A 20637-nucleotide genomic window follows, 5' to 3' on the forward strand; every position below is an offset into this window, starting at 1 on the left:
ACGCACCTTCCATATATGTGAGCAGACAATGGCTGCGAAAAGGGCGCGCCGTCTCAGTCTTCCTCGTTGTCTCTGTCACTCCAGCAAGCCATACCTTTGCCAGCAGCTCAACAATCATGGCGGTGTCATTTCGTCAGATGCTCGGGGTCACACCATCTACAGCATCGCCCCACGACAGCACACTCGTCATCATCGATGCGCAGAACGAATACGCGGAAGGTCAGCTCCAAGTGACTAACGTGCGTGAGAGTCGCAGGGTCATCGCCTCGCTGCTGGAAAAGTATCGTGGCGGCGGGGGCAGAGTCGTGCACGTCGTACACAAGGTGCCTGCCGGGGCCCCCATCTTCACGCCCGACACGAAGCTCGCGGAGGAGTTCGAGGAGCTTCAGGCGAAGTCTGGGGAGAAGGTGATTCAAAAGCAGCACCCGAGCGCGTTTGCAGACACGGGACTGCACGAGTACCTCGGCGGCAACGGAGAGGCCAAGCTCGTGTTGACGGGATACATGGTGGGTGTCCGCCATCCAGACGCTCGCGCCTCAGGAGCTGACGTTCGATGACAGGCACACGTCTGCGTGTCGACAACCGCCCGCGATGCAGCACGCTTGGGCTACGAGGTGCTGGTGGCGGAAGATGGCTGTGGTGACCGCGACATCCCGGGGGCGTCGGGGGCTGAAGTGACGAAGAATGTCATGGTCGAACTGGGCGATGCGTTTGCAACGATTGTGCAGAGCAGCGACATATCGTAGGCGTGCCTTTCTTGGATCGCAGTCTGGTCGAGTATGTAGAAACGACCAAACGCTATCCAGGGGCGGCGTCTTGCTGCTTCAGAGTTTCACGTCTGCGTCAGTGCATCGGGCTTGGCGGGCGGACTCCCAACGTCTCGCCGTTGTGCTCCGCCACCCACCTGCAGCAGCACGAAGCGAGGCGGCGGTGTTGGACCACGTGGTGCAGCCGTAGCGCTCATGTCTGAAGAGGATTCACTCGGGACTCCGCCGCGACGGCGGCCGCAAATATCGCTCGCGTGCTTCACGTGTCGCCGCAGCCATCTCAAGTGCGACGGCGTGACGCCCGTGTGCACGCGGTGCGCCGCCACCGCGCGACGCTGCGTCTATCTGCCCTCCCGCCGTGGCCTGGCGCGGCGCAGGCCTCCGCCGCCCTCGGGCCCGCCGAGCCCCCTCAAAGACGCCCACGACGATGCCGCCGCTGTGGCAGCCGGTGCGCCACCCTCTCCTCCGCCACCGCCCCTTGATCTTCCGCGCTGATGTCGCCGCAGCCCAACCGGCATTTCCTGCGGCGGAGCGCACGCACTACGTCGGCCTCTACTACGCTCGTTTTCATGCCGCCCACCCGATGCTGGTGCCTCATGCCCACTTCGACGCCCAGCAATACCCCGACTTCCTCGTCACCGCCGTGTGTCTTGTCGGCAAGCACTGCACCCCCCATCGGCCAACCGAGGCTTCCATATCGGCCGCTTTCGCCACGGTGGCGGCTGCCAGCGATGCGGACAGCGGCCACCGGATCCAGGCCTTCATTCTGCTGGCCCTCATTTTCTTCGCCTTCAACGAAATGGCCCAGGTGAGCGATTGTCTCGAGCGTGCCGCTGTTCTGGCATGCCAGTCGAGGATTGACGCACTCGATGAATTTTCGTCACGGGAGCACGTATCCAGTCTCAGGCGGGAAAGTCTTCTCCGCACCTGGTGGGAGCTCTACACCGTCGATGCTCTTGCTGCACTGTTGAAAGGGGTACAACCCACGTTGAAGACGCGCTGCATCGATGCCCTCCCCACGATCCCTTGCACAGAAGCGCAGTACGAAACCGGCGAGCCGGCCGCACAGTCGACGTCGTACACCGAGTTCGAACGCCGCACTTTCCGCTCAGACTCTCCTACCTTCTCCTCGCACTTCTATCGCACAGAAGCGGTGGGCATTCTTCGCACGGTGCTCCCTCTCTACACGAGGGACAACTCCAACGCACAAGACGTGGAAGCTGCCAGCATGTCGGTAGCAAGCTGGACGTATCGGCTCTCGGAAACGTCTTACCCCTTTTCCGAATCTCTTCTGGAATGCGATCAGCTATTGATTCAGGCACAAATGCTGGTGCAGGTGGCAAGCATCTTCCTGCATTTCCCACGCAGCAATCTGCCCAGCTCCAAGCCATCCGCCGTCGACATCACATGCCTGAGCAACGGACCGCAGGTGGTGGAGAACTCTGCTCTGCACACTGTCCAAGCCATTGCTGCTTCCAACGAGCTCTGTAGCATGGCTTCCATTCTACATCTCCGAGACAGCCACTCGCCGCTGGCCATATGCGCATTCCTCTTGGGTACAGCTGTGCAGCTCTCAGTTGCGGCGGAATGCGACAAATGCCAAGTGGACAAAATTCAACAGTGTCGCCAACGCGTCGTCCTACTGCTCGGCGCGCTGAGATCTATCGGAAAGACTTGGCCAGCTGTACAGAGTGCGGTGCATTTGCTTGGGCCCTTCGCCGACACCGTTTTCCCAGCATCTAGCAACAGGCCGCAACGTATGAACGTCTCCTCAACCAGTGAGTCACATGCTACGACTACCACTTACACGTATGGATGCGAACAGCGCCCTGCCATCGTGGCGGACTCGGCGGTGTTTCAAACCGCATTCGACAACGAGTGGTTTAACTTCTTCCAGTCAGAGACATGAGACACGTAGGAGTACTGCGTCGTCGTCATACGCTGCAATACATCCAGCCTAGCTTCGGCATGGGCAAGAACCTGATACTGCAAAGTCCTTCAATATGGGTTATATAGCACGATCAGATTTCCAGTGTCATACTGAGAAACGCGTACAGCAGCTCCAAGAACCACGCTCGAGCCCGCCGAAGCCGCATCCGGAGGCTGCTCCGTGATTCCTATGTTACCACAGAACTGTAGTCGAGTACACAAGATGACACCGCTTCAAAGCTTAATCAACATTTGCCAGGATCCGTAGTCTGGTTTTGTATATCCCGAAGCGGCCCTAGGAGGATCGGGGTCTCGAAACCAACTGAAACACACTCGGGGAATAGTGTGCCAAGTCAGCGCGAAATCATCTTTCGAGGCCACAACAGGACTCTCCGCACTTTCCTTCAATATATTCCCCGCAGAAGGGCTGCGATCCTTTCTTCTGTACCTGACTCAAATCAGAGCGTCCGACCGAGGCATCCATCACGTTGCGCTTAAGCAATCGCCGAACGTCGAACAATTTGATCAAGACAAACATGTCATCCCCCACGCAACTTCAGGTTCTCCTTCTCGCCTTCAAGGATATGAACATCCTCGATCTGACAGGTCCCTGCGAAGTTTTCGCCCATGCCAAAGCCAAGCTTACCGTTGGAGCGTCCTCAGAGATCACGACTAGCTTCGAAGGCATTTCTGTCCAACGAGACCGTTCTCTCGCCTCGCTACTTGACTCTCAAGACACAATGTCCGACGATACGTCCACTCTGCCACCTTTGGAGCAATACGATGTCCTCGTCATTCCAGGCAGCCTGTTTGAACGCGTTCTCGCAGCGATCGAACACGACGCCGATATCTGCAACGTCATCGCCAAATGGGCGAATCTCGCTCGTCCTCCCGTAACAGCTTCTACTGGAAATTGGAAGAATCGGAAACCCCTCCTCACAATTTGCGGAGGCGCATCATTCGCTGGATATCTTGGCCTGCTCGGCGGAAAGCCCTGTACAACACATTATCTGGATCTCGAAGGGCTGCAGGCGGTTTGCGTGCGAGCGGGCCAAAAGGCAGATGTAGTGAGGAAGAGGGTCGTGGATGCTGGAGAGACAAGTGCTGGCATGAGAGTTCTGACATCCGGGGGCGTGAGCTGTGGAATCGATGCGAGTCTCTGGTTGGTAGGCCAGATGGTGGGCTTGGATGAGGCAAAGAGTGCAGCGAGATTGATGGACTATAAGTGGGAGGTCGACCTCGATGGAGATATCACGAAAGGAATGTTGGTTTGATCGCGCAGGATGACCCTTCGATGGGTATGCAACGTAGGAACTCTTCTGGCTGATGGCTCTGCTATTGATAGCCACTTGAGGTTGTTATCGGGGTTCTAGTGCAGGATGCGACCGGGCATGCCGCCAACCTGACCAAGTTCCCCTCGCTCATATCGGAAAAGCATTGTCCAACAAAGTAGCCTATACTGGTGGCGGACTTATCACGGTCCTGATCAAGGCCCGAACTGTTTCAGTTGATGTCTGTAGTGTCGCCGATAGTCCTCCAAGTCTTGACAACTCGTCGAAATGCGCTCGAAAACAGCAACATCGGCGTTACCGCCCGAGTGACCCGCAGAGCTGTGGCCACAATGCAACGTATGCTGCAGACTTCCGACATGTCCATCTATCATCCCGCCTCCCAAGATCGCGCGATGCAATTTCCTCCAGGTGTAGGCGCAATGGAGGTCGTGGTAGTCCTGGCCAGGAGTAAAGTACAACAGCAAGAGCCCACCAATTGTGCGGATGCTGAGTTGATGTCCATATGATATGTATAGGCTACACGGTGAGTATGATTGACAGCTTCTACTATCTGCAAGCACCAGCGTTTCTTAAGCTCGAGAGGAAGCCTCACGCGATCTTCATTTGCTTTCTTCAGTCTATTACCCAAATCCCCATTGGACAGGTAAGGCCAGAGACATCCGCATATGACCTTTGCACCAGCATTCAATGTCAAGGTCACGGCGGTAGTTGTAGGCGCGAGTATTCGTTGATGCCTGGGCATCTGAGCGACGACATTATTTGCGTGGTGCCACACGTTGATCATACCACGAATATTGGAGTCCGTTTTGCCGTCGCTGTAGTTGAGAAACGTCCTAGAGTCAAGCCCATTGAACACGGAGAACCCGGCCTCGTCACCTTTTCGTCGATTTGGTTGAACATCCGCGGCCTCCAAGGTGGTTGTAACGAAGCAGATCCTCAAATGGCACGAACTCGGTGATGTCTTTCATCCATGGCTGAGCAGTACCTGTGGAAAATTAGTTGAAAGCATTGTAGTGTGCATGCTGTACCAACCAACCTTCACTCTCTTGACAAATTTCATGAATGTGTCGAAACCAGGATGATGTACGATCGTCCACCTCAGATTATCTCCATCTGCACTATCCAAATCGACAATCACGTCCACAGCGTCGATGGCAGGATTTTAAATGACATGTGGCCAGACCTCACGAACCGCTGCCCAAATCGTTGCACGCATCTCGTTTCCATCGACGAAGTCAGCTTGGGTCGAATTTGCACCTGCCGACACTCGCGGGCCAGATGCATGATAGAACTTCACTATTCGATTGGCCAGTGATGGAGGGTCTGCTGCATGGTTCTGCTCGAATCGAAAGATGACAGTCAGGCCCCATAACCTTGAGCATAAACTTCGGTCTCATTGGCGCTTCCCCATATCCATTCTGGCACAAACCTCGTCATCGCGAATCTGCTCAGGTGTCAGAAACATGCCTTTCTGCCTAGCTGGAACGAAGGTCGAGCTCCTAGGAGCTCTTACATCAACTTTGCACGAGTCAATTTAGTTTGTGAAGAGTCGTGCGGCAAAGAGGGCGGTGACCTGCAGTGTAGCAAGCCAAGAGCCAGCTCAACAAGCTCATGCACCAATACCATCTACCAATTAAACAGAGCCGCTCAAATTCGCTCTTCAATACTGCACCTCGTGAGAAGGACACAGTGCAGAAAGTCCGAATTTGTGCCAATGACAACAGTGATTGTGCGTGCAGTGTGATTCCGTGCCAAACGGCATGAGCTTGGACACGAAGCCAAAACCAGCAGGAGAATGCTAAACAATTGAATATCTCTGCTCTGGGGTCCACAAACGTCGTGAAAGTTGAACAGAGATCAAAGCGAGGATGTTGAAAGGGTAATGGTCGCACTCAAACCTATCCTGAGACGGAGTTCTGTTCTTTTAATTCAATCCGGCCTTCCAAGTCGGACTCAAGCTTGAATTTTATCCCTTTGCTTACTTCGTCGATATCCTCGATGTAGACATTGTCTTTGTAAGCGGTGAGATCAGGACCATGAAAGAGGAGTGGCAGTGGAGAAGACTTCCACGATCTGACTTCTCGTGGAAGATGTGTCGAAGCGACGATGACGCCGCAGAAGAACAGCAACGTCAAGCTTGTCACAGCTAATGGCAGGGATAGCCAGGCCCATCGGACTGCAACGCAGGTTTTGGTTATGTAAGTGTTCCCGATGGCTGGATAGGTAGTATTGTTGAACTCTTCTACACCGCGATTCATCCGTATCTGGCTTGTGAGAGAGATGCTCATATTCCGGGAGATCGCTTGGGTACGTTCGAAGCTGTAGTTTCCATAGTTGTAGATGGTTTGGAGGAGCTGATTTCCGGTGATCTCAGTGATGAGTTTCGAAAAGGCTTTCGGGGTCCCGGTCAGATTTCCCTTGAACTGTGAGGACAGATATCGAGAGACTCCGAGCTTCAAATTTCCGTCCAATGCATAGAGGCAACCACGCTCTATGATATTGTTCTCGAATGCCCACGTGTCGGGTTCACTTGGTTTGCCAGTCAAGTTGTATGGGAGCCATCGCTGTGTCGGATTGATGCTGTAGTCCATTCGCTGAATGAAGTCCCGCTCGTCGTCATCTAGACATTTCGTATCGATGGCAGAGAGAATGTTTGCAGGGTACACGCCAGGCCGGTCGCCAGCATCTCCGAAGGCTTCTGTCTCTTCGAGAATGTCTTCCTGGAGTACACCGCTGTCGACGCTGGCATTGTAGGTTCTGACGCAGGGATAGAGTTCGCAATTTGCTGCACCGTAGCCGTGACAACGCCATGTATTGTTTGTGGAGGCGTCGCTGCAATTTGATGTGTCCTATGTGTATACGTCTCCGAGCATTCCGACTAGAACATCGAGAGACCCGTATTGTGTTTCTTCGTCGTAAGGTCTTTCTCCCATAGTGGCAAGCTCCACATTCTGGAGAGTGAAGTTCACAGTGAGCCCAGTAGAAAGTGATGTCGTGGCGTTCCCGATGCCGCCTGGAACCCCCTTCGATTCAACAGAGACTCGGGAAGAGATATCCTTGCATCTAGCACAGAACCCGATGGATGAGTATGTTGACTTCGAAGTGCAGTTTCCGGTCTCGCATTTTACGTCAACGTGATTGGGGCTGTACATTCCAGTATTAATCGAGACTTGCTGTGCCAGGTCGAGCTGGAAGCTGTCGTAACGATAGGCACCAGACAAAAAGAAAGAGTTCCGCGGGATTGTGTATTGCGGAGTGGATGAATCGGCCAGCACACTGCAGGAAACGTATTGAAGGGCCTGTTGTGTGAAAGGTCCAACCAAGAGAGTAACTGGTATGAGTAAACATCCAAGCCATTGCCAGGTGCTCGGCAGAAAGCGAAGTCTCCAGAGCAGCGTTACAGCACCAATAGGACCTTGCGCAGCTTCGTCATGCAAGGATAGATCGTGCAGTGGTCTCTCGTGTTTCCCGAACCAGCGCCATTTCAAATGCGAGAGACCTTCCGCAAGCAAGAATGTTGCTGTACCTCTGAGTACGACAGAATATACGGACAGAAGGGCGCCGATGGTGATGTTGTACGGCCAATGAGGCAGCGGATGGCCTTGGTAGGGAGCCAATGTGATGAACGATGCTGCAGTCGCCATGATTAGAAACAGAGCGGCTAAAGACGCTCTCCACCAAACAGAAAGCCAAAGAGCCTTGCGATTCCAGGTCTGGCTGGAAGTGGACGACTTCGCCATCAGCGTGGTCTTGGAGCTGTCTTCTCTATCCGTAGCGTCGTCCGCCTCAAAATGGGGCCCAATTTGGTCCTCGCCTTGCGCGGAGCGTGCGTCTGTCGCTGCATTCGCGGTAACATGTTCGTTTGCAGCTGCACTTGTTTCCTGCTGAAGCTGGTCTGGAACTGAGTGAGTATCGTCCGCGGCGTTGTCTAATTGTATGCTGGACCTGGGTTGCTCTTCCTCAAGCGGAAGGCTCTCGTCTGTCGCTGCAGTGTCTGTGAAACGTCCATGCTCAAGTGTGCTTCTTTCCTGCCCAGCGTGGCCTGGAACTCTGTGGTAGTCGTGCGTTTCCATTAGCGAAATACTCATGGTCGGGATCGAACACAAGCGGTAGAGAATCAAGGTGCGCATGCAAGGGTATATATCCTTTCAGGCGCCATATTGATCGCGACCTGGTACGCATGGTAGTCCAAATGGAGTAGCCCGCAGAAGGGCGAGGTAGCTCATTGGTTGTGGTCTTGTCAAGACTTCCAGAAGCCTTCCATGGTAGGAAGGCATCAGCCTCGTTCAGCTTTCACAAAAGTCGGAAGGAAGGATTCGGTGAAGCTCGGGGAACAGCTTCCAGCTTGAAATGCCCAGAATTGGAACCAATGACAGCTCCATGCATGCACAGCCTCGCAACAGGTCGCACCTGGCTCTCACTCGGGACTTCATCTGTGGCTATGTTATGCGGACAGCCACAAATTGAAGCTGCGCAGGAGCGCCATTTCCGGGACTGCAAGGTTCTTGTTAGTATGTACTCTGTGAAAGCAGTTGCAAAAAAGAACTTATTCGCCTGCATAGTCTCTACGCTGCATATATGCTAGATCGCAAGACCGGGGTGCCGTCCGTGGCTCTGTGTAGATGTTTCTCCTGCGCGGTATGTAGTAATGTCCTACACGTGCAGTAAGTTAACGCCGTCGTTCATTCTCAGCCCACCCGCTCTCGAAACGTGCGCAGGACTGACTAGAGATACAGGCATAGGTCGTGGTCGTGAAATGAATTGCTTGCGACCCACAACTTTCCCATCCAATCCACCTTCTATTCTACCTCGCCAAAAACCCTCCATCAACATTCATATTCACCCCACTCATCCACTGCGCATCATCACTCGCCAAAAACAAATACGCCTTCGCAATATCCTCCGGCCTGCCCAACCCCCTAAAAGGATGCAGCGGCTCAATATCCTTCAAAACCTCCGGCGCCGCAAACAACGGATCCGTCATATGACTATGCACATACCCCGGATTAACCGCATTAACATGAATTCTATACGGCGCACAATCCAACGCCGCAGCGCGTGTAAGATTCGCTACGGCGCCTTTGGTGGTGCAATAGACAGAAGCGTGAGCGCTACCGACGAGACCGTAGACAGAAGCGGCGTTGAGGATCCAGCCGCGGTCACCGGAAGGTTGGAGGGGTTCTTGGGTGATCATTTGTTTGGAGGCGTATTTGATTCCGTAGTAGACGCCGTTGATGTTGACGGGGATCATTTTGTCGAGGACGTCGAGGGGCATGTCCCAGATGGGTTGGGGGTTGCGGGATTCGAGGGCGAAGCCGGCGTTGTTCTGCAGCGATATGTTAGCTTTTCCTTCTTTGCTTGGGGTAGTCTGACTGAAGGTCTTGCTTACGATCATGATATCTAATCTTCCATACTCTTTGACTGCAGCTGCTACCAAAGCTTCCACTTCTTCTGGCTTCGATACGTCGGTTTTGACAAAAATGGCACTCCCACCGTCCTGCGTGATACGCTCATGTGTAGGACCATCTGACTCTCCGTTCTGTGCGGCATCTTCACGCCATGTACCAGGTTGCAGATCTGCGCAGACAACCTTGGCTCCTTCTTTGACGAAGAGAAATGCTGTTTGCCGACCTATGCCAGACGAGGAACCTGTGATGATGGCAATTCGATCTTGTAATCGTCCTGGCATTTTGCCGCCGCTTTTGAGTTTCGACGTGGGTTCGTTCCAACTCGGTGAATCTTGCAATCAAGTCTTGCGTGTGTGGCGGCTGGGAAGAAGCAATCGAACTGCTGCAAGATGGCTTTGCCTGGGTGAGGTAATGGAGGAGGAAGAGAAAGAAGAGGTGAGGTCTACGAATGAGGAACAACTAAGAAATATAGCTTACCACGGATCCTCTTCCGAGGCATTCTGTCCAGCTATGCTTGAACTGCTGCTCCAATTGACATTGCATCCTGACAGCCGCATGTAGAGTCGTTAGATCGCCCGCCGATCCACAATGCGGCAGAGTGCAAGATGGCGTAGTTCTGCCCTGGCATAGTGGGAATTGTGGGAATAACGGCAATGTTCTCGCAAGCTCGCGCGGGACGCGGGGTTCTGGATGATGGGGCTGGCTTGGTACTGCACAGCTCCGACAAGCTGCTGCGAAGTGCACCTCATGCGACGCCACATCGTACAGCGCGGGACGCGTGGGATCTGCACATGTTGCTGTGAACCAAGAGCCAAGACGCCGCATTTGCACGTGCGCTAGGAACGGCGGAGGTCTTTCTCGGAGCCGCAGATTCGTGGCCGAAATGTTCATGACCGTGTTCGTCTCGCGCTTGCCATGGCTATCGTTCGCCGTAGTCCAGGCTGATAGCTGGTAGCAAACTCGTAAAGCTCCAGCAATTCGTGTGAACATCGTCGCATCGAGCAAACCGAGTCCAACATTCTCGGTACAGTACTGGGTATCGATCGAGTGTAGTATTGTCATGTATATCCAATGTGTCGTCTATCGTCTCATGCTTCCAACCATTACCCTCGTGCCGGCGGTCGTGTATCATTGCTTCGTCTCTTTCACCTGTACATTCGGCGTCTTCTTCTCGATCACTTCTTGAAGCTCCTCTTTCTTGGCCTGGAGATCACCTTCAGGTTTGCTCTCCTTGATAGCTTGCTCGACCTGCTCGACGGCGCGTTCTATCTCGATCTCCATTTCCGGGAGCTTGAAACCTTCTGCCAGCAACTTGCCATTCCACTTTTGCAGAAGCATGGCATCTTCTGTCCCGTTCTGTGTCTGCGCCTCGACTACTTTTGCGATCTTCTTGATCTCTTCCGTGTTGGGCTGCGGCGCGCCACGCGTTGCCTCTCGGCTCGGGGATATCAGACCAGCAGCGTACAGCTGATCCATTTGCGCAGAGGGAGCGATTTTGATGTGGTTGTGTGTGACGAGGTGCTCGAGCAACCGGCCGCCATAGAGAGCTTTGTAATGTGACCAGGCTCTCCAGACCAGGTAGAAGAAGGGAAGATTAGGAATCCTGTCGCACGTCAGCATTGCTATCGCCGCGCAGCTAGCTCTTCAGCCACGGTGCTACATGTGTCTTACACGGGGACCAGCGCAAAGGGCGCCACGACTGGCATCAAAGCTATTGACTGCCATATCCTCTTTCTGTGAAGGACCTGTCGTTCCGTTGCCAGTCTCTTCAGAATCTCGGGCACTTTGCTGCCGTTCAGGAAGGCACCGGGGTATAGACATTCAACTTGCAGATTTCCTTGGTCGATATCTGCAATGCGCTGCTTGGTTGCAGGCGGGATCGTTTTGAGACCCCATTCTTCAAATGGTATGCGCCTAAACAGCTTGTTGGCGTAGACGGTGGTCTGCTTTTGCCAGCCCTTTTCAGCTTTCTCCCAGTTTGCCCATGTCGTCGCTGCCTTGGTGATGATGCGCTCCTGCAACGGCGGTTTTGTTCCGGCTCCCGTTGCAGCTTCCTGGACGCGTTCGCAATAGATGAGGGTCCGTCTAGTGGATACGGGCAGCAAGAAGAGGCGCATGTCGCATGTCGCAGCTACCCAAGCGAACGGAACAACGAAGGAAGGTGCAGTCAACGACTTCCTGTACGACCTCAGCGCCACATGATGGGAGTGCTGGTGGAAGGCGAGCACAGCCACGTGAAGCAAGGAAAGGCTCACGATATTCTAGCTCGTCGGCGATGCGGTCATGCCGCCACCGAACAAGCAACGCGCGCTCGCCAGGCACCAAAGTCTTTTCTCGGCTCAGCCTCACAGCACTCTAGACTGCTCCATCACCCTCGATGTATGCCATGTTTTGACAATGGCGTTTGCGGTGCCAACGATACCCGACAGCCAGCAGTGCTCCCACGGTGACGGTTCTCGCGGAAGCTGGTCGCGCATCCAGCTCAAATCGTCGACCAGCGGACTCCGCAGCGGAAAGATTGTGCCAGGAGTGGATCTGTTCTATCTGGATGATTCCCGGCCTTCATCATTTCGAGGACAAGATACGACTGGCCACGGTCCTTTTCTGATGCGCTCGCCGAAGCTTCTGTCGTACACTGCCTCCGCTTGGCATCGCAGTCAGTCACCTCGCGAGCTGAACGCTGCCAGCCCTGCCACGCCACATCGCCGCAAGCTGTGACTGCCACGCGACGGCCGTCATTTGCACAACCGAGACAACCATGAGCCTCACTGCAAGAAGGCACTGGCCGGCACCCAATACGAGACATGCCCCGCCGAATCTGTATCGCTATCCACTGTTTTGCTAGCCTCTTCCGTCCTCGCATGGCCTTTGTGCAACCAAACACGCTGGGAATAGCAAAGCTTGACCGCATACCCTTGCTCCATCTGCAGGAACACGCACCCAGCACGTAGGAGTGGATCACATCTCGCCTGTCTTCACGCCACTCGCGAGCGACGGCGTGTAAGAACCAAAGGCTTATTCACCAATGCTGAACCACGATTCGGCCATGCACCTGTTGCATATTCAATAGCTTGGCCGAGCCTGTTCCTAGTGAACTCCATATACATTGCGCGCCAATGTTCGGTAAGTCCAACCACTCCTTTGCCGCTCCTGTTTGACCCTACAACTGTTGACGCACGTCGTGTGCCTTGCAACCTCTCTCTCTCTCTCTTCAACAACCACCTTCGTTTTCCTGTTGTTCAACCTCTTCTACTGCCGATCTCTACCTCTAATAATAATGCATCTCTCAACGACGGTGGTTGGACTGGCCACTGCTGCTCTTACTGCAGCCCAGGCCCCCAGCATCAATGACTTCACAGCTGCACAGATCGCCAATGGCGAGGCTTTCAGGAACATATCGACTTATGCGGACGAGACCATGCAATCAAACATTGCCGGCAGAGCCAACGCACAATGCACATATGACAACGCCAGTGTGCGAAGAGAATGGCGCACGCTCCCAGAAGCAACGCGCAAGAGCTTCACAGACGCTGTCACATGCCTCCAAAACCACGCTCCAACACATATGACCAACTTGGAAGGTCCGAACTATCCCGGTGTCAAGTCACGATTCGACGAATATGTCGCTACTCACATCAACTACACTCTGAACATCCACGACACCGCCGATTTCTTTGCTTGGCATCGTGCATTCACCTACTTCCTCGAGCAGGATCTCATCAACCTTTGCGGTTACGAAGGTGTCATGCCATACTGGAATTGGGCCGAAGATGCCGCGGCTCCGCAAAACTCGCCTCTATTCAATGGCGATGCATACAGCATGGGCGGTAACGGAAGATACGTCCCTGGTCGTGCAGACACTTGGCTCGCTCAGCAAGATGTTACCTACCCTCCTGGTACCGGTGGTGGCTGCGTGGAGTCAGGCCCATTCAGCAACTACACAGTCAACCTGGGACCTATTTCTCTGCCAAATGCAGACAATGTCGACTCTTCTTTCCAATACAACCCACGCTGTCTGGAGCGTGACATCAACCCTTGGTTCTCAAACCGCTACAACACTTACGAGAACTTGACCACTCTCATCCTGGAACAGATCTACGTCGAGAACTTCCAGTGTCTATCCCAGGGCATGTGCGGCGACAACGAATTTGGCGTGCACGGAGGCGGCCACTGGCAGATCGGAGGTTCCATGATGGACTTCTACTCTTCCCCAGCCGATCCACTGTTCTTCCTTCACCACGCCCAAGTCGACAAGGTCTGGGCCATCTGGCAAAACCTCGACATCTGGAACCGCCAATTCATCATTCGTGGCACAGGCACTCTTGGCTGCTCCGCACCAGATTGCCCGGAGATGACTCTCGACGACATGCTTCCATTCGGCTTTGTCGCTCCGGACCAGAGATTCCGCGATCTTATGGACACCTTTGCTGGACCGTTCTGCTACCGCTACGAGTAGTCAATTGACCACAGGTGGCGGCAGAATATCATCAGATGTACATACAAAATTCGATCTAGCTCAGCAGCACCCGGCTGCGGCAATCTTGTAGAAGACAGGGAGGAGGGTTCACGTGCTTGGAAAGCAATCAGATGGCAACAAGAATCTCGAACTAGGCTTGTGCGTAGTAGCACAGTGGCATTTATCGCAGAATGGCGTGGGAAAGGGCACCAAAAGACCAGATAGAGTAAATTTAATGCAGTCATGATCAGCATAGTCAGCGCCGAATTGATTCTCTGAAGAATGCTTTCATCGCAATAGACGCGGATGTAGCATACCGCAACTGCCCAAATGCGATACTGCCATGTCGTGTTTCTCGGACCGAGCCGCAACTTCGAGATCTATGACCTCAAGTCAAGTGAAGCAACCACAACCACCAACCTCCAACATCCACTCATCCATACCATGATATCGCAATGACCAAACGCGCCCTCGAGGCGGCATACCAAAGCCTCATAACTAGAAGCAGACTCCGTCCAGACCCTCACCAACAAGCCCTGATCACCCGCCTCGCGAACCTCCAAGATGAACTCCTCGCCACAAATCCCATCCCAAGAACCATTCCTCTCATCAGACAAGACCCCAAACCTCCCTCACGAGGTCTCTACATCTACGGCTCCGTCGGAACAGGCAAAACCCGCCTCGCAGACCTCTTCGCTTCCACCCTCCCAAAAGAAATCTCCTGCCGTCGAACACATTTCCACTCCTTCATGAACGACATCCATCAACGTCTCCACATCGCCCGAAATTCCCCAACATACACCGGCGACCCTCTCATCCCCATCGGAAAAGCCATCTACGCCGAATCTCGCGTTTTATGTTTCGATGAATTCCAATTAACAGATATTGCGGATGCGATGATTATGCGGAGATTATTTGGTGCGATTTGGAAGGCTGGAGGTGTGATGGTTAGTACGAGTAATCGGCATCCGGAGGGTTTGTATGAGAATGGGTTGAATCGGGATGTCGTGGTGCCGTTTATTAGGGAGGTGCAGAGACGGTGTGAGGTTTGGGAGGTGGGTGGGAAAGAGGATTATAGGATGAGTGGAAGTGGGGATGGGAAGGGTGGGATGGTGGGGAGGAGGGAGACGTTTTTTGTTGATGAGAGGGCTTTTGAGAGGAGTTTGAAGGAGGTGACGGAGGGGAAGAGGTTGCAGAGAATACAGATTCCAGTTTACGGGAGTCGGATGTTGGAGGTTGAGGGTGTAGTGGCGAGTACTGAAGAAAGCGACAAGAACGACGACAGTGCGACAATAAGAACAACAGATGCATCAAGAAGATTTGACCTTGTTACGGGATCTTTTCATCAATTTTGCGAACGACCTCTCAGCTCAGCAGACTACCACGCTCTTTGCTCCTCAACAACAACACTCTACCTTTCCGGTCTCCGACAATTCCAATCAAACGAGAAAGACTTTGTCCGGCGCTTCATTACTCTTATCGATCTCGCTTACGAGAAAGGCACGCGAGTGATATGTTACAGCAATGCTCCTCTTGCCGAGGTGTTTGCCAACATCGTGCCTGTTGATAGTAAGCTCAAGAACAAGCTCGCCGAAGGAATGCGAGTCAAAGCTGGAGGCGGAGCTTCGTCAAGTATGATGAGTACGTTCATTGGAGAGACGGAGTGGTCTGCGACAGGTTTGCAAGAAGCTAGTCTTGCCACTGGTGGCGCTGGGGAGACGGATGTTGGATTTGCAATGGGAAGAGCGATCAGTCGGCTGTATGAGATGGGGTCGGAAGCATATGGTGTGAGAGATCAGACTTGTACAGGTTAGAAATTTCAACTGAGACGAAGTGATTTGGGTGATCTAGAAGCAAAGCAGAGCTACACTCCAAGATATAGTTAGATCTCTAGCAGATGACATCTCCCGACGTGGCCAGCCAGCACAGCGTGTCCCATTCACTGAAATATTTCGCCACAGCTTGGCAAGTGAGTTGAAAGCACAAGCCTAGCACGAAGATCGAACTTTTCATTCATCACATATCATGGCATTGCCTCCATCTCTCTCATACTGAGATTTTTATTCTCATTCTCCACTTGAATTCCTTCCCAGATTCTCTCACAAACTCCACCCCACTCTACACCTTCCCTTCCCCGAATCAATTCCCAAAGCCCCAAAAACTTCCTGACTAACATCAATCGCACCTGCATCCTGCGCAGTCATACGATCGACAACAGTCGCATGAGTTTCCGCCCCTGTAGCCAGATTCCAGATTCGAATTTTCTGTCCGCAGAGAGTATTGGCGTTGGGGTTTCCACCGGGAGTGCTCGCGTCGAAAGTGGGAGCGTTGAGTGCTACGGCGGGGAGGATGGGTGGGATGCCGCAAGCGTCTGGAAGGAGGACGAAGGTCAGTGGAGAGATGGATGGACAAGCAAGGTGGTGGGAGGCTTACTTCCAGAGAAATCGCCTTCTTTCCATGTCATGTCGCCTTCGTGAGAAGCGCCTCTCCTGACGAGAGAAGTCGTGTGGAGTGTCGTTGGCGCTGCGGCTGCAACGCCAAGCAAGGCGAAGAGGTGAATGAGGTTCATTATTGCAGAGTTTGAGCGCGGGTTCTGAACGTCGTCGTTGTGCTGCACTTTGATGAAGCTGTCTGTAAGCTGCGAATGGCAAAAAGATTTACTGTAAGTGCTACACTTTGCGTATTTGGTAAGCCCATTGTGTTGACAACTTTTTTGTCTTGCATTGCTTGGGTCGGTGGAGCCTTGTCTTTGATATGGGGTTTTGGCTTCAAGGTACCGTTCGGGAACCTCAACGCTGGGTCTGCACGACCAATAACGCCGACTTAGATTGGCAGTATTGAGGACGGCCCTTTGTGTAGAGGTGGAAGCTTTGGAATCTCCATGGCATGCACCAAGTATTTCTTGTTAACGAAATGTTCCGAATGTCTCGTTGAGGCCTCATACCAAAATCGTGGACCAGTACTCAAGGCTGCATGTCCTCTCTGCTGTGCACGGGACGACACAGACAGCCAGAGAGAAGCCCTTGGCTCACAGTAGTAAATGTCTGCACTGGTGAATATGTGCAAACGTCTGCAATAGTGAATGCATACCATTCACTCGAGCCCAGGTCTTGCCGACGAGCTGACATATTCATTCCTTCCAGTATCCTCAAACCTTCGTTGGTAAGGCACTTCAGTGGCCTCACTGTCCTTAGTGGCCTGACATCCGCTTGTTCCAAAGAATAAATACTACGCTGCCGCCGTGCGAAGCGTTCCCCAAAAGTCACAAGAGTTGCACTGATTTCGAGACACCTCCAACTCTCGCGACTCTCTCTCAAAACCGCAAGCAAGCCAGCCAACGAGCATACACCCACCGTCTTTAACCGTCACTGCTCAATCTCAGAAGCACTGCCGACTCTCAGAAACACGGACAGCAATAAAGCCAAAGAGTATCCCGCTCGCCCACTTTCATCAAACATGCCTGGCTCAGAGAAGATCAAGCGGGTTTTCCAAACCGCCTGCAAGAAGCTCGACAAGGTAGTCGGCAACACACCATCAGTCTCCACTACCTGTCCGACCTGCTACGCTCGCTACTGCTCCCAGAACTCCAAAATCGCTTTGGTGGAGGGCGCGAAGCAGATCTGCGCCGACTGCATCGAGGAGATGGAGTGCCAACTCCACGATGAGCTGAAGCGGTGTTGGAAGGAGAAAGACTGGTCGGAGTACAAGTACTACGCGAAGGTGAAGACGCCCAAGTGTAGGAGGGTTGCTCTTGAGAACTTGTATCGCGAGGTGGAGCAGGACATGTTGGGGCGCTCGGACTAAGCTTGTGGGGTGTGGGATCGATAGGAAAATGAATGGAGAGTCAAGTTAGCGTCTGCACATATAGCAGCATCAGAGTGAAATGCAAGTTTTCGGTCATTGTTAGTGGTCTCTCACTTCCACGTGAACATATTGCCATGAATGAGGAATAGTCCTGGTTCGTTTCTGCGTGCAGAGCATTGTCTGGGGCACTTGTCCGCCACTCATCTCGATCAGTAGAAATGGCAATATTCCAGAGAGCGACGTGCTTTGCGATTTTTGGTGTCGATGTCGCGGGAGGAGGAGCAAAGCGATGAGGGCAGCTGATGCCAGGCGAGGCAGCAATTCTTGGCAGGCCGACCTCGCGTCAGTTTCGCGTCTCCAATGGCAACACAACATCGACTTCCGTTCCGCGACTGTCTCGGCTCGACAGACGGCGGCGAAGACATGGCTGGCGTGCGACGATGCGATGGACGACGACGACTTCTTCAGCGACGATGACCTCGCCGCCATCCCCGCCGACACCCTCCGCAAGCTCGAGGAAGAGGCCGTCCTCAAAAGCACCCAGGCCACTCGAGCTACATCCGTGAACACCGCTCCGCCACCTCTGCGAAAGCAAGCACACACCGCTACGAGCCTCAATCGCCCCGGCAGTGTGAACAGGAACTTGCCATGGCGACCTCCACAGCCCTCGCGGCCCAGTCAGCCGAAAGTCCCCAGCGCCCCGCCAGCCAGCGCTCCACGGCCACCCTCATCGGATTATGGCTACGACGATGAGGATGTCATCGATCTGGATGAACCGTCCATGGTCATCCAGCCAGCATCAAGGCCTGCTCCTGTTCAACCTCAATACCAGCAGCAGCAAAAGTTCAATCAGGGCAGCAGACAACTCGACCCGGAAACAGCAGCAGCCTTTGCCGCTGCAGACCAAGAGTTGAATGCCAGCCAGACTTTTGGCAGATGGCAGCAAGCACAGCCTGTCCAAAATGCACGCGCAGGTCCTGTCATGGACTTGTCAACCATGCAAGCTAGAATCGCAGAGCTCGAGGCTGAACAAGCTAGGCTGAGGCAAGCCGAACACCAGGCGAGGGAAGAGGCACGATTGAAAGCGGGCGAGATCGCAATAGTTCGAAGCAACCAGGAGAAGGCCGCCAAGCAGTACGAGACCCGCCTGGCTGTAATGCAACGACTACATGCGGAAGAGACAGCGAAAGCCAAAGCTGAAATCGAGGCGCAACGGAAGGAGCGGGAGAAGATGCAGACGGACAACCGATTCTTGCAGCATGATCTTGCCCGTGAATCCGAGCGTGCAAAGCGAGGCAATGTCCCTGTCCGATCCAAAGCCACCCAGCAAGGCACGCCTCGAAAGGGCAGAAAAGCCGCTCGGGGTGATGGTTTCGATGATGACGAGGTACGACTGGCCAGTCCGAGCCGAAGCTTTGATCGAAATCGATCCCGAGGAGAGCATACACCCAAGGCTGGTGCGAAGCGTAAGAGACCAACACATGACAGTCCTGTGGCGCTCTCTTTCACTCAACCACCACAAGCGCTGCGCACCGAAAGCACGGAGCAGACGGCGGCATCTTTTGGATTCAATGGTGCAGGACACGTCGTGATCAAGGAAGATACGCGATACGAGTTCATGCAGCTCATCCTGAATCACTGCCCTCACGAAGGGCACGACGCAACGGTCGAGTCTCTAGCTAAGTATAGCTTTCCTTCGAACCCCAGCAAGACACTTTCATCAATTTTCATCCACGACATCTCCTATGCTTCAACATCCGAAGATTGCACTCTGCCACTGATTGCTTGTCGAGCTCTGCTCAAGTTGTGGGCAAGGTGCCTCGAAGACAAGTTCTTCGCTCCTTTCTACCTTCTTTTGGACCTGCTGCGCTTCATATTACGAACAGAGCGAGCGAGCGTGAGAGCTCAACTGCTGGAGGAAGCCATACCACTCTGCAGTCGAACAATAGACTTCATTGCTGTGCCACTTTCACGCGCAGCCAAGAATCCGACGTTCGCTGCAAGCATGGACATGAAAGCGTTTGATGAGTTAGCCGAAGAGCTCGATGTGGAGCGTGTGATGGAATTCCTTCACTCACTTTGCTTTGCAGCAACCTTGGTCGATGGCAAGAGCGAGACATTCTGGAATACCATTGACTTCGCATTCACGCTGCAGATGCTCGGGAAGGCGCAGCCTATCAGCCAGATTGTATCAGTTCTGCAAATGCTTTCAACATCCACAAGAGAGTTGACTTTCGGTGCCATCTCATCAGACACAAGCAAGCAGCGGGACTTTGAGCGAGCCACCGTCGAAAGACTCACGAACCTACTCTTCGAGACCCCGGAGGCGCCCTCGGACGAAGCTCCTTACAGTGTCGAGGAGATCATGGAATTGCGATTGGAGGTTATCAAAGTGTTCCGTGCCCTGTGCTATACCGACCATGGGGGGCTGCTCTTGGTACAACAGCGTAGCGCAGTCGGCAGATTTGTGCGGTTCTTGGATGCACAAATGGCTCGCCTATACAAAGCACGACCTACCATTGGTATGCCGCCAAACCAGGACAATCTTGCAGAGGCTCACGACTTGATCATCGCGTCGATCAACATGGTGGTACGTATTCTTCATCATCTGATCCGTGCCTATGAAGGTACACTGGAGATTGTCCCAAAGCTGCATGCAGTGCATGGCGGGTATCACAAATTTCTGGTCAGTCTCACGAGAGTTGCATTCAGCGAACAGCTTTGTTTCGAGGCAGGCATAGAAGATGAAGTGGCTGAAGCTGCGCACAATATTCTGGACAATGTTCTGGGACCGGAAGATGGTGATGCTATTATGAGGGCCATCGAAACCCCTCGCGGGACGAGAGGCTCGTCGACGGAAAAGGCTACTACGAGCGGAGGGAGAGGCGACAGCCAACGAGACGACGATACGACAATGAGTGAAGTGGGATGAGTCGAGACTGAACTTACCAGTGACGAACACACAAGGTGCCCATGCATGA

The 20637-nt window shown here is 53.6% G+C and overlaps 12 protein-coding genes across 12 annotated transcripts; 7 read left to right on the forward strand and 5 right to left on the reverse strand.

Annotated features, from left to right (window-relative positions):
- Nucleotides 1–116: 116 nt before the first annotated feature.
- On the forward strand, nucleotides 117–746 carry ISC1_1 (phospholipase C type enzyme; the record flags this gene model as incomplete). The annotated part of the gene is made up of 2 exons (XM_023596354.1): nucleotides 117–506; nucleotides 561–746. 2 exons carry the CDS (start codon nucleotides 117–119, stop codon nucleotides 744–746), a joined length of 576 nt encoding a protein of 191 aa, XP_023456924.1.
- Nucleotides 747–1194: 448 nt separating this feature from the next.
- RHO25_005451 (uncharacterized protein) lies at nucleotides 1195–2676 on the forward strand (the record flags this gene model as incomplete). The annotated part of the gene is made up of 1 exon (XM_065602645.1): nucleotides 1195–2676. The coding sequence occupies one exon, from the start codon at nucleotides 1195–1197 to the stop codon at nucleotides 2674–2676; it is 1482 nt and encodes a 493-aa protein (XP_065458717.1).
- Nucleotides 2677–3232: 556 nt separating this feature from the next.
- On the forward strand, nucleotides 3233–3970 carry RHO25_005452 (uncharacterized protein; the record flags this gene model as incomplete). Its single annotated transcript, XM_023596356.1, has 1 exon — nucleotides 3233–3970. The coding sequence occupies one exon, from the start codon at nucleotides 3233–3235 to the stop codon at nucleotides 3968–3970; it is 738 nt and encodes a 245-aa protein (XP_023457839.1).
- Nucleotides 3971–5886: 1916 nt separating this feature from the next.
- RHO25_005453 (uncharacterized protein) lies at nucleotides 5887–6579 on the reverse strand (the record flags this gene model as incomplete). Its single annotated transcript, XM_023596357.1, has 1 exon — nucleotides 5887–6579. The coding sequence occupies one exon, from the start codon at nucleotides 6577–6579 to the stop codon at nucleotides 5887–5889; it is 693 nt and encodes a 230-aa protein (XP_023457838.1).
- A 258-nt stretch (nucleotides 6580–6837) lies between these two features.
- RHO25_005454 (uncharacterized protein) lies at nucleotides 6838–8076 on the reverse strand (the record flags this gene model as incomplete). The annotated part of the gene is made up of 1 exon (XM_023596358.2): nucleotides 6838–8076. The coding sequence occupies one exon, from the start codon at nucleotides 8074–8076 to the stop codon at nucleotides 6838–6840; it is 1239 nt and encodes a 412-aa protein (XP_023457841.2).
- Nucleotides 8077–8792: 716 nt separating this feature from the next.
- Nucleotides 8793–9677, reverse strand: RHO25_005455 (uncharacterized protein; the record flags this gene model as incomplete). Its single annotated transcript, XM_023596359.2, has 2 exons — nucleotides 8793–9314; nucleotides 9378–9677. 2 exons carry the CDS (start codon nucleotides 9675–9677, stop codon nucleotides 8793–8795), a joined length of 822 nt encoding a protein of 273 aa, XP_023457840.1.
- Nucleotides 9678–10524: 847 nt separating this feature from the next.
- Nucleotides 10525–11513, reverse strand: RHO25_005456 (uncharacterized protein; the record flags this gene model as incomplete). Its single annotated transcript, XM_023596360.2, has 2 exons — nucleotides 10525–10999; nucleotides 11068–11513. The coding sequence occupies 2 exons, from the start codon at nucleotides 11511–11513 to the stop codon at nucleotides 10525–10527; spliced, it is 921 nt and encodes a 306-aa protein (XP_023457844.1).
- Nucleotides 11514–12673: 1160 nt separating this feature from the next.
- RHO25_005457 (uncharacterized protein) lies at nucleotides 12674–13852 on the forward strand (the record flags this gene model as incomplete). The annotated part of the gene is made up of 1 exon (XM_023596361.2): nucleotides 12674–13852. The coding sequence occupies one exon, from the start codon at nucleotides 12674–12676 to the stop codon at nucleotides 13850–13852; it is 1179 nt and encodes a 392-aa protein (XP_023457842.1).
- A 455-nt stretch (nucleotides 13853–14307) lies between these two features.
- RHO25_005458 (uncharacterized protein) lies at nucleotides 14308–15666 on the forward strand (the record flags this gene model as incomplete). The annotated part of the gene is made up of 1 exon (XM_023596362.2): nucleotides 14308–15666. The coding sequence occupies one exon, from the start codon at nucleotides 14308–14310 to the stop codon at nucleotides 15664–15666; it is 1359 nt and encodes a 452-aa protein (XP_023456920.1).
- Nucleotides 15667–15951: 285 nt separating this feature from the next.
- On the reverse strand, nucleotides 15952–16421 carry RHO25_005459 (uncharacterized protein; the record flags this gene model as incomplete). The annotated part of the gene is made up of 2 exons (XM_023596363.1): nucleotides 15952–16223; nucleotides 16286–16421. 2 exons carry the CDS (start codon nucleotides 16419–16421, stop codon nucleotides 15952–15954), a joined length of 408 nt encoding a protein of 135 aa, XP_023456919.1.
- An 887-nt stretch (nucleotides 16422–17308) lies between these two features.
- On the forward strand, nucleotides 17309–17656 carry RHO25_005460 (uncharacterized protein; the record flags this gene model as incomplete). The annotated part of the gene is made up of 1 exon (XM_023596364.1): nucleotides 17309–17656. The coding sequence occupies one exon, from the start codon at nucleotides 17309–17311 to the stop codon at nucleotides 17654–17656; it is 348 nt and encodes a 115-aa protein (XP_023457678.1).
- Nucleotides 17657–18101: 445 nt separating this feature from the next.
- Nucleotides 18102–20588, forward strand: RHO25_005461 (uncharacterized protein; the record flags this gene model as incomplete). Its single annotated transcript, XM_023596365.2, has 1 exon — nucleotides 18102–20588. One exon carries the CDS (start codon nucleotides 18102–18104, stop codon nucleotides 20586–20588), a length of 2487 nt encoding a protein of 828 aa, XP_023457679.1.
- Nucleotides 20589–20637: the final 49 nt, after the last annotated feature.

Source organism: Cercospora beticola, chromosome 3, assembly GCF_033473495.1.
Source record: "Cercospora beticola chromosome 3, complete sequence".
NCBI lineage: Eukaryota > Fungi > Ascomycota > Dothideomycetes > Mycosphaerellales > Mycosphaerellaceae > Cercospora > Cercospora beticola.